This window comes from Rhinoraja longicauda, chromosome 35, assembly GCF_053455715.1.
Source record: "Rhinoraja longicauda isolate Sanriku21f chromosome 35, sRhiLon1.1, whole genome shotgun sequence".
Taxonomy (NCBI): domain Eukaryota; kingdom Metazoa; phylum Chordata; class Chondrichthyes; order Rajiformes; family Arhynchobatidae; genus Rhinoraja; species Rhinoraja longicauda.
Window position 1 is genome coordinate 5,001,088 of NC_135987.1, and position 12,799 is coordinate 5,013,886.

The 12,799-nt window shown below is 51.3% G+C and overlaps 1 protein-coding gene across 2 annotated transcripts in view; it reads right to left on the reverse strand.

Moving 5' to 3' along the window:
* Positions 1-9,989, reverse strand: part of LOC144609927 (carbohydrate sulfotransferase 3-like) — a 104,077-nt gene extending 94,088 nt beyond the window's left edge. For both annotated transcript variants that reach the window (XM_078428334.1, XM_078428333.1), the window contains exon 1: positions 9,862-9,989. In XM_078428334.1, the coding sequence (XP_078284460.1) occupies positions 9,862-9,893 (32 nt within the window). In that variant the 5' untranslated portion in view covers positions 9,894-9,989. The remainder of the gene's footprint in view (positions 1-9,861) is intronic.
* Positions 9,990-12,799: the final 2,810 nt, after the last annotated feature.

Here is a 12,799-nt window from a genome sequence, read left to right on the forward strand (position 1 = left end):
GGGGAAAGCATCACAATTGGCACTATCATGCCACGAACTAATGCATAAACGTCAGCCAACCATACGGCAGGTAGCTAGAGTTATTGGCAAAATGGTAGCAGCCTTTCCAGCTGTACAATTTGGCCCTTTGCACTACCAAAATTTACAAAGAGCAAAAGTGCACGCACTAAAGCAAAACTCAGGTCACTTTGACCGAGCTATGTATTTAACTGCTGAATCCATTACAGAGTTACAATGGTGGACAAGGAACATTAGCCTCAGTTCCAGTCCCATAATTATCACTAACCCAGTATTAACCATTCAAACGGATGCCAGTGCTTTGGGCTGGGGAGCAACTAACATGCAATCCAGCACAGGGGGCAGATGGACTAATTCTGAATCATCTTGCCTACAGACACGAGGTATCAACTATTTAGAAATGTTGGGTGCGTTTTATGGTTTAAAAGCATATTCATCTAATACGCATCATGCACATGTCCGGTTGCAATTAGATAATACCACGGTGGTGGCCTATATCAACCACATGGGTGGTATAAAGTCAACATCGTGTGACAAATTGGTCAACATAATCTGGCAATGGTGTGTCGAAAGACATACTTGGTTATCAGCAACTTACCTACCAGGTAAGCAAAATACAGTGGCAGACACCAGGTCACGCAAATTTAACGATAACATCGAATGGATGTTAAATCCCAAAGTATTTGCCGAAATTACAAAACAATATGGCACACCAGATATCGATCTATTTGCATCCAGGCTAAATCACCAGGTACCAACGTATGTCGCTTGGGAACCAGACCCTGAGGCAGCAGCAGTTGATGCATTCACGCTGCATTGGGGGAAAATGTTCTTTTATGCTTTTCCACCCTTCTGCCTCATCAGTCGGCTGTCACGCAAGATTCAATTGGATTCCGCTTCAGGAATCTTGATAATACCCGACTGGCCTACACAGCCATGGTTCCCAGTGGCCCTCGACATGGCTGTCGAAACACCGTTGGAATTCCCCAGCAGTCCGGAATTATTAATCCACCCAGTGTCAGGCATTAGTCACCCGTGCCATGACAGAGTCAATCTCCTGGCTTGCAGATTCTAAAAAGACCTATACTGGGCCTGGGACTGTCTGAGGACGCCATCAACATAATGACCGCATCCCACCGGGAGTCCACCAGGCGACAATACCTGACCAACATAAGAAAATGGGAACGGTATTGCTCCGAAACAGGAACTACCTACACTACAGCAACACCCACCAGTGTTGTAGAATTCCTGGTTGGATTACATCGGGAAGGACTCAGCTACAGCGCCATAAATACAGCCAGGAGTGCGTTGTCAGCTTATTTGGTTCCAGCAGCAGGACAACTGGCTTTGGGGTCCCATCCTCTAGTAATCAAAATCATGAGGGGCATTTTTAACACTAACCCTCCCAGACCAAGGTACACTCAGATCTGGGATGTCAGCATTGTGCTGACGCACCTTAGGGGATGGCCACCACCCAGGGCACTCACGCTGGAACAACTTACACTGAAATCAGTCATGCTCATGGCACTAGTGTCAGCTCAAAGGGTACAATCCCTCCACCTTCTGAGGCTGGACAGCATGACAGAAACATTGGACTGTTTCACATTCCACATTCAGGGACTGGTCAAACAAACTAGACCAGGTACCACGCCTCCAGTTATGGAGTTCTGCACATATTTATCTGACCCATGGCTGTGTGCCAAGACCCATCTCGCCAATTACATAGACACAACACTCAACTTAAGAGGGAGAGAAAAAGCCTTATGGATAAGCCACAAGAAGCCTCATGGTCAGGTGACGAGCCAAACCATTTCAAGGTGGCTCAAGCAGGTGCTTAAGTCCGCGGGAGTCAATACCAATGTTTTCAAATCTCACTCCACCAGGGCTGCATCTACGTCGGCGGCAAGTCGAATGGACGTGCCTATGGACCATATTCTGGCCAGAGCAGGATGGTCCTCGGAAAGAACTTTCCAAAGGTTTTATAATAAACCGCTGGCGCAACCTGCTACATTTGCAGACAGAATTTTAGAGTCTGCAGATAATATTTAATTTGAGCCCTGGGGAGCTCTCTGTTTTTTGTTGTCATTAATAAACCTTTTTTGTTCACAAACAGGCTCTTTATTGCGATAACATACTTCCTCCCTCTAAGGTCTTCAGACAGTGAGTGAAGCATGAGCTGGTACACGGTTCGGAATCACAGAGCTTTGAAGTCTTCACGTAGTCACTCACGTGACTCCGAAATAAAATAGTAAGATTAAATGAGAACTTACCAGTTCGAAGTTTGATCTGTATTTTATGAGGAGTTACGATGAGGGACTACGTGCCCTCCGCTCCCACCCTTTTTTATACAGATCAACTGGTAATCAAGTTCTTATTTTTTCTTTACTATATTTATTTCAATCGTTGTGTTTTTTCTGTGAATCCACACCGCTGCTTTGAAGAATGTCGCGCATGCGTGCTGGACGGGGTCTTCACGTAGTCCCTCATCGTAACTCCTCATAAAATACAGATCAAACTTCGAACTGGTAAGTTCTCATTTAATCTTACTATCTTATAGACATGTAAAATTCTTAAGGGATTTTTCCAGGCTGAATGCAGGAAAAATGTTCCCGATGTTGGGGGAGTCCAGAACTAGTTTAAGAATAATGGGTTGGCCATTTAGGACTGAGATGAGGAAAAACCTTTTCACCCAGAGAGTTGTGAATCTGTGTCATTCTCTGCCACAGAAGGCAGTGGAGGCCAATTCACTGGCTGTTTTCAAGAGAGAGTTAGATTTAGCTCTTAGGGCGAACGGAATCAAGGGATATGGGGAGAGAAAGCAGGAACGGGGTACTGATTTTGGATGATCAGCCGTGATCATGTTGAATGGCAGTGCTGGCTTGAAGGGCCGAATGCCCTACTCCTGCACCTATTGTCTATGTTTCTATATTCATTCCCTCTTGCTGTCCATACAATCTACCTCATTCCCTTTTCTCTCCCCCACGACTGTCCTTTTAAGCAACGCAACAGCCTACATAAGGTCATAAGTGATAGGAGTAGAATGAGGCCATTCAGCCCATCACATCTACCCCGCCATTCAATCATGGCTGATCCATCTTCCCCCCTTAACCCCATTCTCCTGCCTCCTCGGACACCCGTACTGATCAAGATCAATACATGCCTTCTAGTTTTACCCCCAGTTGTGATGAAGGCTCATCTACCCGAAACATTACTCAGATTCCGTCCCCGCAGATGTTGCCTGACCTCCTGAGTATTTGTGGTGTAAAACGAAAGACACAAAGTGCTGGAGCAACTCAGCGGGTCAGGCAGCATCTCTGGAGAACAGGGGTAGGTGTGGACGCTGAGGTATTGACCCTTCTTCTGAAGACCCACCTATCCACATTCCGCATAGTTGCTGCCCGACATGCTGAGTTACTCCAGCACTTTGTGTCTTTTTTTTGTGTAAGCCAGCATCTGCAGTTTCCTTGTGTCTGGGTATTTTTTTAATTTTAGATTCCCAGCAACTGCAGTATATTTTGGACAAAATGTCCAAAATTGACTTTATTCAAACAAACAAAACTCTTATAAAAGGTGGATAACCGTCTTCAGCACCGACGACTACCTACGACAGCGCCCACGGCAGAAGATGACAAGCTACGCTCATTGGCGTCAAACCGGCAGTCGCCGAAATTTTTCATGCCTTGACAAACTTCAGCAACGACCAGAAAAATGCTCCGACTTTTTGGAGGCTACTCATGACCATGCCCGCGACACCCCGGCCTAGTTGCCTGTAGTCGCCTTAAAAATTGCCGGACTGGGACAGGGCCATTACTCAGCGGGTCAGGAAGCATCTCTGGAGGAAAAGGAATAGGTGACGTCTCGGGTCGGTAAGCTTCTGCAGAGGCCTGGGCCGCTACTGAACCTGCCTACAGGCGGAGGTATCACAAAATGCTGGAGTAACTCAGCGGGTCAGGCAGCATCTAAGAGAGAGGGAATGGGTGACGTTTCGGGTCGAGGCCCTTCTTCAGACTGACTACAGATAGCTAGTGTAAGAAAATAACTGCAGATGCTGGTATAAATCGAAGGTATTTATTTCACAAAATGCTGGAGTAACTCAGCAGGTCAGGCAGCATCTCAGGAGAGAAGGAATGGGTGACGTTTCGGGTCGAGACCCTCGACCCGAAACGTCACCCATTCCTTCTCTCCTGAGATGCTGCCTGACCTGCTGAGTTACTCCAGCATTTTGTGAAATAAACGCCTAGAGACAGCTGCTTTCTCAGGGACGGGTCATTTGGCAGAGGTGGTGCAAATGGAACGAAATGGCAGCCTGTGAAAGCACCACTTTATTTTATAAATAAAAACACTTTTTTTTGGAGAATCACGCTAAAGATGTTCAACATCTCACCTGAAAAATCTAAAGCACAACACCTCCTCCCATCCAATACTAATCACCACGAAAAGCCCCCGAACTCCACCAACACAATCCAGGATGAGTCTCACCCCGGCCACTCCCTCTTCTCCCCTCTCTGTCAGCCAAGAGGTACAGAAGTGTGAAAACGCACACCTCCAGATTCACGGACAGTTCAAGCCAGTAAAGTCTGATTAAAGATAGTCCAAGGGTCTCCAATAAAGTAGATGTTTTTTATTTCAAAATATACTTTATTCGAGAAATAAATATATACAAAACATGTTCCTTCAAAAATTCCATCCGACATTCTCGGTGGCTATATATACATTCAATACATACATTCAATACACCAATTACACAAACCTGGAACGGGCCAGTCGGCAACATTCCCTGATGCTATCAGGCAACTGAACTATCCTATCATCAACTAGAGAGCAGTCCTGAGCTAACGTCTACACTTATTTCTGGCGAAATGCCTCATCGCCAGAACTCACCAACAAGCACCAAGACCTGGCTTGGCTGGCGGTGAGGGGAGCCCTCCCAGTCAGATCCTTCCTGCACCGCCGGAACCTCACTACCAGCGCACGCTGCCTCCGGGACGGCTGCTACGGAGAGGAGACGGTGGCCCACCTCTTCACAGAGTGTGGATTTGGAGAGAGTCTGGAGAGGTTTGCAGGGGTCCCTGTCACGGTTTATTCCGAGCAGCTCCGTCACAGAGGACTCTGTGATCTACAGACTGTTCCCAGGGACGCATTCAGAGACCGACATCGAGTGCTGCTGGAAGGTCATCAACTCGGTGACAGACGCTCGTTGGCCTGCCCGAGCTTTGTTGACCTCCCAGCGGAGCGAGCTGTCCGTTGGGGAATGTTGCCGACTGGCCCGCTGCAGACTGCAGGAGTACGTGCTGAGGGACGCACTGAAGCTTGGTGCAGCCAACGCCAAGGCCCTGTGAGGGAGGACCACAGTCTAGGGTCCTTCCGCTGCTGGACATTGGGGGGCAGGGTGTGGTGGAGAAGCCCCTCAAAATAAGGGAAGGGATTCCACGCCAGTGGGCCACATGAGTGGCAAGGGTGGGGGGGAAATTGTGTAATTTGTGTATTGAATGTATGTATAGCCTCTGAGAATGTCAGATGGAGTTTTGGAAGGAACATGTTTTGTATATATTTATTCCTCGAATAAAGTATATTTTGAAATAAAAAGACATCTAACTTATTGGAGACTACTAGGTTAATTCCCGGAATTACTAGGTTAATTCCCGGATTGGCGGGACTGTCGTATGTTGAAAGACTGGAGCGACTAGGCTTGTATACACTGGAATTTAGAAGGATGAGAGGAGATCTTATCGAAACGTATAAGATTATTAAGGGGATGGACACGTTAGAGACAGGAAACATGTTCCCAATGTTGGGGGAGTCCAGATCAAGGGGCCACAGTTTAAGAATAAGGGGTAGGCCATTTAGAACTGAGATGAGGAAAAACCTTTTCAGTCAGAGAGTTGTGAATCTGTGGAATTCTCTGCCTCAGAAGGCAGTGGGGGCCAATTCTCTGAATGCATTCAAGAGAGAGCTAGATAGAGCTCTTAAGGATAGCGGAGTCAGGGGATATGGGGAGAAGGCAGGAACGGGGTACTGATTGAGAATGATCAGCCATGATCACATTGAATGGCGGTGCTGGCTCGAAGGGCCGAATGGCCTCCTCCTGCACCTATTGTCTATTGAGACCCTTGGATTATCTTTAATCAGACTTTACTGGCTTGATGTTGCACCAAATGCTATTCCCTTTATTATTCTGTATCTGTACACTGTGGATGACTCGATTGTAATCATGTACAGTCCAACCACCGATTTTCCAGCAACTGGCGGTCCACTCCCCTTTTAATCCGGACAAAATTCCCCCCCCCTGGAAGTCTCCCCGAAAATGTGGCACTTGGGCCGGGCGAGGCGGCCGGTCTCGACCTCATCGGGACTTCCGCGGCCGATCAGCGGGTGGAATTTGCCCCTTGCGGCCGGGGCTCTGGAACTCCGGCCCGGCCGGAGCCGGCAGATCTGTTCTCATAGCCGACTTCCGAGGGGGGGGGGCTGTGTCTCGGCTCCCCCCCCAAATCCGTGACCTCTGTTGGTCGGGCAAGGCTCTGGAACCAAGGGTGGCCGGAAAATCAGCGGTGGACCCTTTACACTGGAGTAACTCTGTGGGACAGGCAGCATCTGTGGAGAGATTGGAATGGGAGAGCCTTCTTCAGTCGTAAAAGCATCACCCATTCCTTCTCTCCAGAGATGCTGCCTGTCCCGCTGAGTTACTCCAGCATGTTGTGTGTCCATTTGTGTCTCTACCGCCGATTTCACGGCACCGGAGCCTTGCTATACTCCTCCAGCATTCAGCGAATGAATGAATGTCTTCGGTGCAAACCAACATTTGCAGCTCCTTCCAACACTAACTGGAGAGCACGGCGCAACAAAAAGCTTCTCACTGCACCCCGGCAGAGTGTAAACATAAACACCCGTGGCAATAATAAACTGAAGTAAAGTTGATTTAACAATGAATGGGGCTCAGTGCGAATGGACTGGACTTCAGTAACCCGAGCTGGGAACAGTAAACTGGTCAACTGGTCACACAGTAAACTGGTCAACTGGTCACACAGAAAACTGGTCAACTGGTCACACAGTAAACTGGTCAACTGGTCACACAGAAAACTGGTCAACTGGTCACACAGTAAACTGGTCAACTGGTCACACAGTCAACTGGTCACACAGCGAACTGGTCACACAGTAAACTGGTCAACTGGTCACACAGTAAACTGGTCAACTGGTCACACAGAAAACTGGTCAACTGGTCACACAGCGAACTGGTCAACTGGTCACACAGCGAACTGGTCAACTGGTCACACAGCGAACTGGTCAACTGGTCACACAGCGAACTGGTCAACTGGTCACACAGTAAACTGGTCAACTGGTCACACAGTAAACTGGTCACACAGTAAACTGGTCACACAGTAAACTGGTCACACAGTAAACTGGTCACACAGTAAACTGGTCAACTGGTCACACAGTAAACTGGTCAACTGGTCACACAGTAAACTGGTCAACTGGTCACACAGTAAACTGGTCAACTGGTCACACAGTAAACTGATGACAATTTATCCTTGTCTTTACTTTTATTTATAATGAATGCTCTCTTGCTATCTATCCACTTTGCTCCTGTAACACTGTAAATTTCCCCGGTGTGGGACGAATAAAGGAATATATTATATATTAAATTGGTTAACGTTGCAAATGCTGGTTTACACCGAAGAGTTACTCCAGCATTTTTCCATCCATTGGTTAAGAGTTGCTCTGGTCACCACTGGCCCCGACTCAAAACCCGTTCCCTCCCGGCTCAGACGCGGGCAATAGAAACATAGAAACTAGGTGCCCTTCAAAACAGCTCAGCCATTCAGTATGATCACGGCTGGTCATCCAAAATCAGTCTCCAGTCCCTGCCTTTTTTCTCCCCCCCACATATCCCTTGATTCCGCTAGCCCTCAGAGCTCTTGAAAACTTGAATCTGCCTCTTCGCAGTAAACTTTCCACCAGACTCACGTTGGCAACGCAGCGAGCTCTCCTGAAGTAACAGGGCCCCTACTCATCCAAGAGCGAGTCACAACTTCCAGCCGCTGCTGCTGAAATAACGGCCTGACCATTCAACACAGATACTGGTCAGAATCCAGGAGTTTCTCGCAACCGAAACAGGATCTGACAACCAATTAACACAAGCCGGCTCCAACAGCAACAGAGCTAAATCAGGATTCCCACAGAATGAAATCGTGCTTTCAAACAGAAACTTTGCTTCAACGACTTTAAACTACTCTGTAAAGCCGGGACGAGGTGCAACTTAAATTAATGACACACACACACAGGGAGTTGGCTTCATTCAGGGACATTTCGGAACAGATTAAGCCCACAGAAAGGGATTTAGGAGGGGGAAAAACTGCCCCAAGTCGTGATGCAAGCGCTGAACTCTGAGAGGGAGGGAGAGGGAGGGAGGGAGAGGGGAAAGAGAGGGGAGAGGAGAGGAGGGGGAGAAGAGAGGGAGGGGAGGGAGAGGGGAGGGAGAGGAAGGGGAGAGGAGGGTGGGAGGAGGGGAGAGAGGAGGGTGGGAGGAGGGGAGAGAGAAAGTGGGGAGAGAGAAAGGAGGGGGGAAAGGAGAGGAGGGAGAAAGAGGAGAATGAGGGAGAGGAAGGAGAAGGGAAGGGAGAGGAGAGGAGGAAGGGAGTGAGGGGGAGAGGAGAGAGGGGGAGAGGAGGGGAGAGAGGAGGGCAGGAGAGAGGAGGGGACGAGAAGGGAGAGGGAGGAGAGGAGAGGCGGGGAGAGGGGGAGAGGGAGAGAGGAGAGGAGGGGAGAGGTGGGGGAGAGGGAGAGGGAAGGGAGAGGAGGAGAGGAGGGAGAGGCGAGGAGAGAGGGAGAGGAGGGAGGAGGGAGGAGGGAGGAGAGGAAGAGGAGGAGAGGAAGGAGGGGAGAGGAAGGAGGGAGGGAGAGCGAAAGTACTCGGCGATCAAACGGTTTCTGGTCTGCCTTAAAGAAAAAGTGCACGCAAAACGGCCCCTTCCTTGCTGCAGCAGGTTCTATCTACTCCAGCCCCAGGCGCTTCCCATTTGCAAAACTGCTTCTGGTGCAAATCAATTCATGATCAAACGTCCCAGAAATCCATCCGAAGTCAGAAAGAAAGTGGAGGGTAGTATCTTTCACACACAAAACAAAACAAAAAAAAAACCCGGGCATTATTGAACCAACCCCCGGACCATAATTTGAGGCAGAGACACTGAGTTGTGAATCATTCCTGAAAATGCAGCTTGTATTTGGAGTGGTCCATCTGATCTGATGAACAGCGGCCCATCCACCCCCTCCCCCCTCTCCCCCCCCCCCCCACCCCCCAACCCCCACCCTCACCCCCTCCCCCCCCCCCTCACCCCCTCCTCCCCCCCTCACCCCCTCCTCCCCCCCTCACCACCCCCCCTCTCTCCCACATAAAAGACATCCCTTTGAAAACTTCCCCAAAACTTTTATCTTGCTCCCTGCACAAACTTTTTTGTTCCCCCTCCACCTCCTCTCTCTCCTCCTCCTCCTCCCTGCATCTCAGTGAAGTCCCAGCCACGTCCAATCTGCCTGTGTGCAATCTGCCCGCCACATTGAGAAAACATTTATCTTGTTCAATAAAGAAACAGACCGCAGAAAAAGGCAAAGACTTTCAAAGACAAAAAGCGAGAACACTTTTTTGTTTGTTCTTGTTTAAAAAAAAAAAGTTTTTTTGTTTTGTTTGTGCAGATAAAATGCGTTGCAATTTTGGAAGTGGAGGCTTAAAGCGAGCGGTTTTAAAGTAACTTTAAAGTACCGGACTGTAAAGTACAGTGGTAGAAGTCGTAGCCTCTTACTTCCCCCAATTGTGTATTAAATGCACAGGATTTTTTTTTAAACTCTTGGTACCTCCAATTGCAGGCTGGTGGCAGATCACACATCACATCACATCACCAGGCGAGGCTTCGGTGCAGAGCTGGGCTGTGAAATACCTTCCTCCCCGCACGCATCGTGGTGAATGAGGACGGACACAGGGCTGCCAACTCAACGGGTGATGAATGGAACCCGCTCTGTCTGTCTGGCTGCACTCTCAATGGCGCTGCCGTTTAAATACAGCGGCCTCGCACGCCTCGCCCAGCTCAGCCCAGCACAGCACAGCACAGCTCAGCTCAGCTCCCCTCAGCTCAGCCCAGCACAGCTCAGCCCAGCACAGCACAGCTCAGCCCAGCCCAGCACAGCTCAGCTACCCTCAGCTCAGCCCAGCCCAGCACAGCACAGCTCAGCTCAGCTCCCCTCAGCTCAGCCCAGCACAGCTCAGCCCAGCTCAGCCCAGCCCAGCACAGCTCAGCTCAGCTCCCCTCAGCTCAGCCCAGCACAGCTCAGCTACCCTCAGCTCAGCCCAGCCCAGCACAGCACAGCTCAGCTCAGCTCCCCTCAGCCCAGCACAGCTCAGCCCAGCACAGCACAGCTCAGCCCAGCCCAGCACAGCTCAGCCCAGCACAGCTCCGCTCAGCTCAGCCCAGCACAGCTCAGCCCAGCACAGCTCCGCTCAGCTCAGCCCAGCCCAGCACAGCTCCGCTCAGCTCAGCCCAGCACAGCTCAGCCCAGCCCAGCACAGGTCAGCCCAGCACAGCTCAGCTCAGCCCAGCACAGCTCAGCCCAGCACAGCTCAGCTACCCTCAGCTCAGCTCAGCCCAGCCCAGCCCAGCTCAGAACAGAACAGCTTCAGCAACGGGGTGCACTTGGAACTGTCCTGGCTTCAGAGAGGAGGACCTTCTCCTCTCCTCCCCTCCCTCCCCTCCCCTCCCCTCTCCTCCCCTCTCCTCCCCTCTCCTCCTCTCCTACTCTCTTCTCTCCTCCTCCCCTCCCCTCTCCTCCCCTCTCCTCCTCTCCTACTCTCTTCTCTCCTCCTCCCTCTCCTATCCCCCCCCTCCTCTCTCCTACTCTCTTCTCTCCTCCTCCCCTCTCTTCCTCTTCCCCTCTCCTCCTCTTCCCCTCTCCCCCTCTTCCCCTCTCCTCCCCTCTACTCCTCTTCCCCTCTCCTCCTCCCTCCTCTCCTCTCCTCCTCTCTCTTCCTCTCTCCTCCTCCCTTCTCTTCTCTCTTGTCTCCTCCCTCCTCCCTTCATTCCTCTCTTTCCCCACCCCCCCCCCCCCCCTCCTTCCCTATTCCCTCCCCTCCCTCTTCCTCATAAATTCATAAGTGATAGGAGCACAATTAAGCCATTCGGTTCAGGTCTACTCCACCATTCAATCATGGTGAGCACAGGCAAGGTCCTTCTGCAATCAGTCTTGGATAGATAACGTTTCGGGTCGGGACCCTTCTTCAGACTTCCAATTGTCCGGGCCACAACTGTCCGGGCAGTGCCGGGGTCTCACCTTCCCCACCCTCACGGACGGCTGTGGGAGGCCCCCCATGGTCACGAATGGCCAACTACAGTTGGGACTGCTGCCCCCCCCCCATGGCCAACTACAGCTGGGACTGCTGCCCCCCCTCCCCCCATGGCCAACTACAGCTGGGACTGCTGCCCCCGCCATGGCCAACTACAGCTGGGACTGCTGCCCCCCTCCCCCCCCATGGCCAACTACAGCTGGGACTGCTGCCCCCCATGGCCAACTACAGCTGGGACTGCCCCCCTCCCCCCATGGCCAACTACAGCTGGGACTGCTGCCCCCCCCATGGCCAACTACAGCTGGGACTGCCCCCCTCCCCCCATGGCCAACTACAGCTGGGACTGCTGCCCCCCCCCATGGCCAACTACAGCTGGGACTGCCCCCCTCCCCCCATGGCCAACTACAGCTGGGACTGCTGCCCTCCCATGGCCAACTACAGCTGGGACTGCTGCCTCCCCCCATGGCCAACTACAGCTGGGACTGCTGCCTCCCCCCCCCATGGCCAACTACAGCTGGGACTGCCCCCCTCCCCCCATGGCCAACTACAGCTGGGACTGCCCCCCTCCCCCATGGCCAACTACAGCTGGGACTGCTGCCCCCCCATGGCCAACTACAGCTGGGACTGCTGCCCCCCCATGACCAACTACAGCTGGGACTGCTGCCTCCCCCCCCCCATGGCCAACTACAGCTGGGACTGCTGCCCCCCCACCCCCCCACTCACTGGGCTGATTGGCATTCATCAACCAGAGGCCATGGGTTTAAGGTGAGAGGGGAAAGATTGAATAGGAACCCGAGGGGCAACATTTTTCACACAAAGTTGTGGTGGGTGTATGGAACGAGCTGCCGGAGGAGGTAGTTGAGGCAGGGACTATCACAACATGTAAGAAACATTTAGTCCGAGGCTAGTTAATCTGTGGAACTCATTGCCACAGAGGGCAATGGGGATATTTTTAAAGGCAGAGATAGAAAATTCTTGATTAGAACGGGTGTTAAGGATTATGGGAGAAGGTAGGAAAGTGGGATTCGGAGGCAGGGATCAGCCACGATTGAATGGGACTTGATGGGTCGAATGGCCTAATTCTACTTGTGACGATGCTTACATGGATGGATCGGATAGGTTTAGAGTGATAGGGGCCATACGCAGGCAGGTAGGACAAGTGTACATGGGGCATGTTGGCCTTTGTGGGCAAGTTGGGCTGAAGGGCCTGTTTCCACGCTGCATGACTCTGTGATTTTAACCCCTCCCAGCCTGCTCTGGCTGAGGCCTGACTCCAACCTCTCCAATTTTCCTTTGATTTCCGTTGATGTTAATGTCACAAGGGCCGTTTGGTCCCATATCTGATCGAATGCTGCCTTGATGTCAATCGCTCTCACCCCGTCTCTGGACTTCAGCTCCATGTTTGGCCCAGGACTGTGATGAGATTTCTCAATGAAAGGTGGCGCAGCGGTAGAGTTG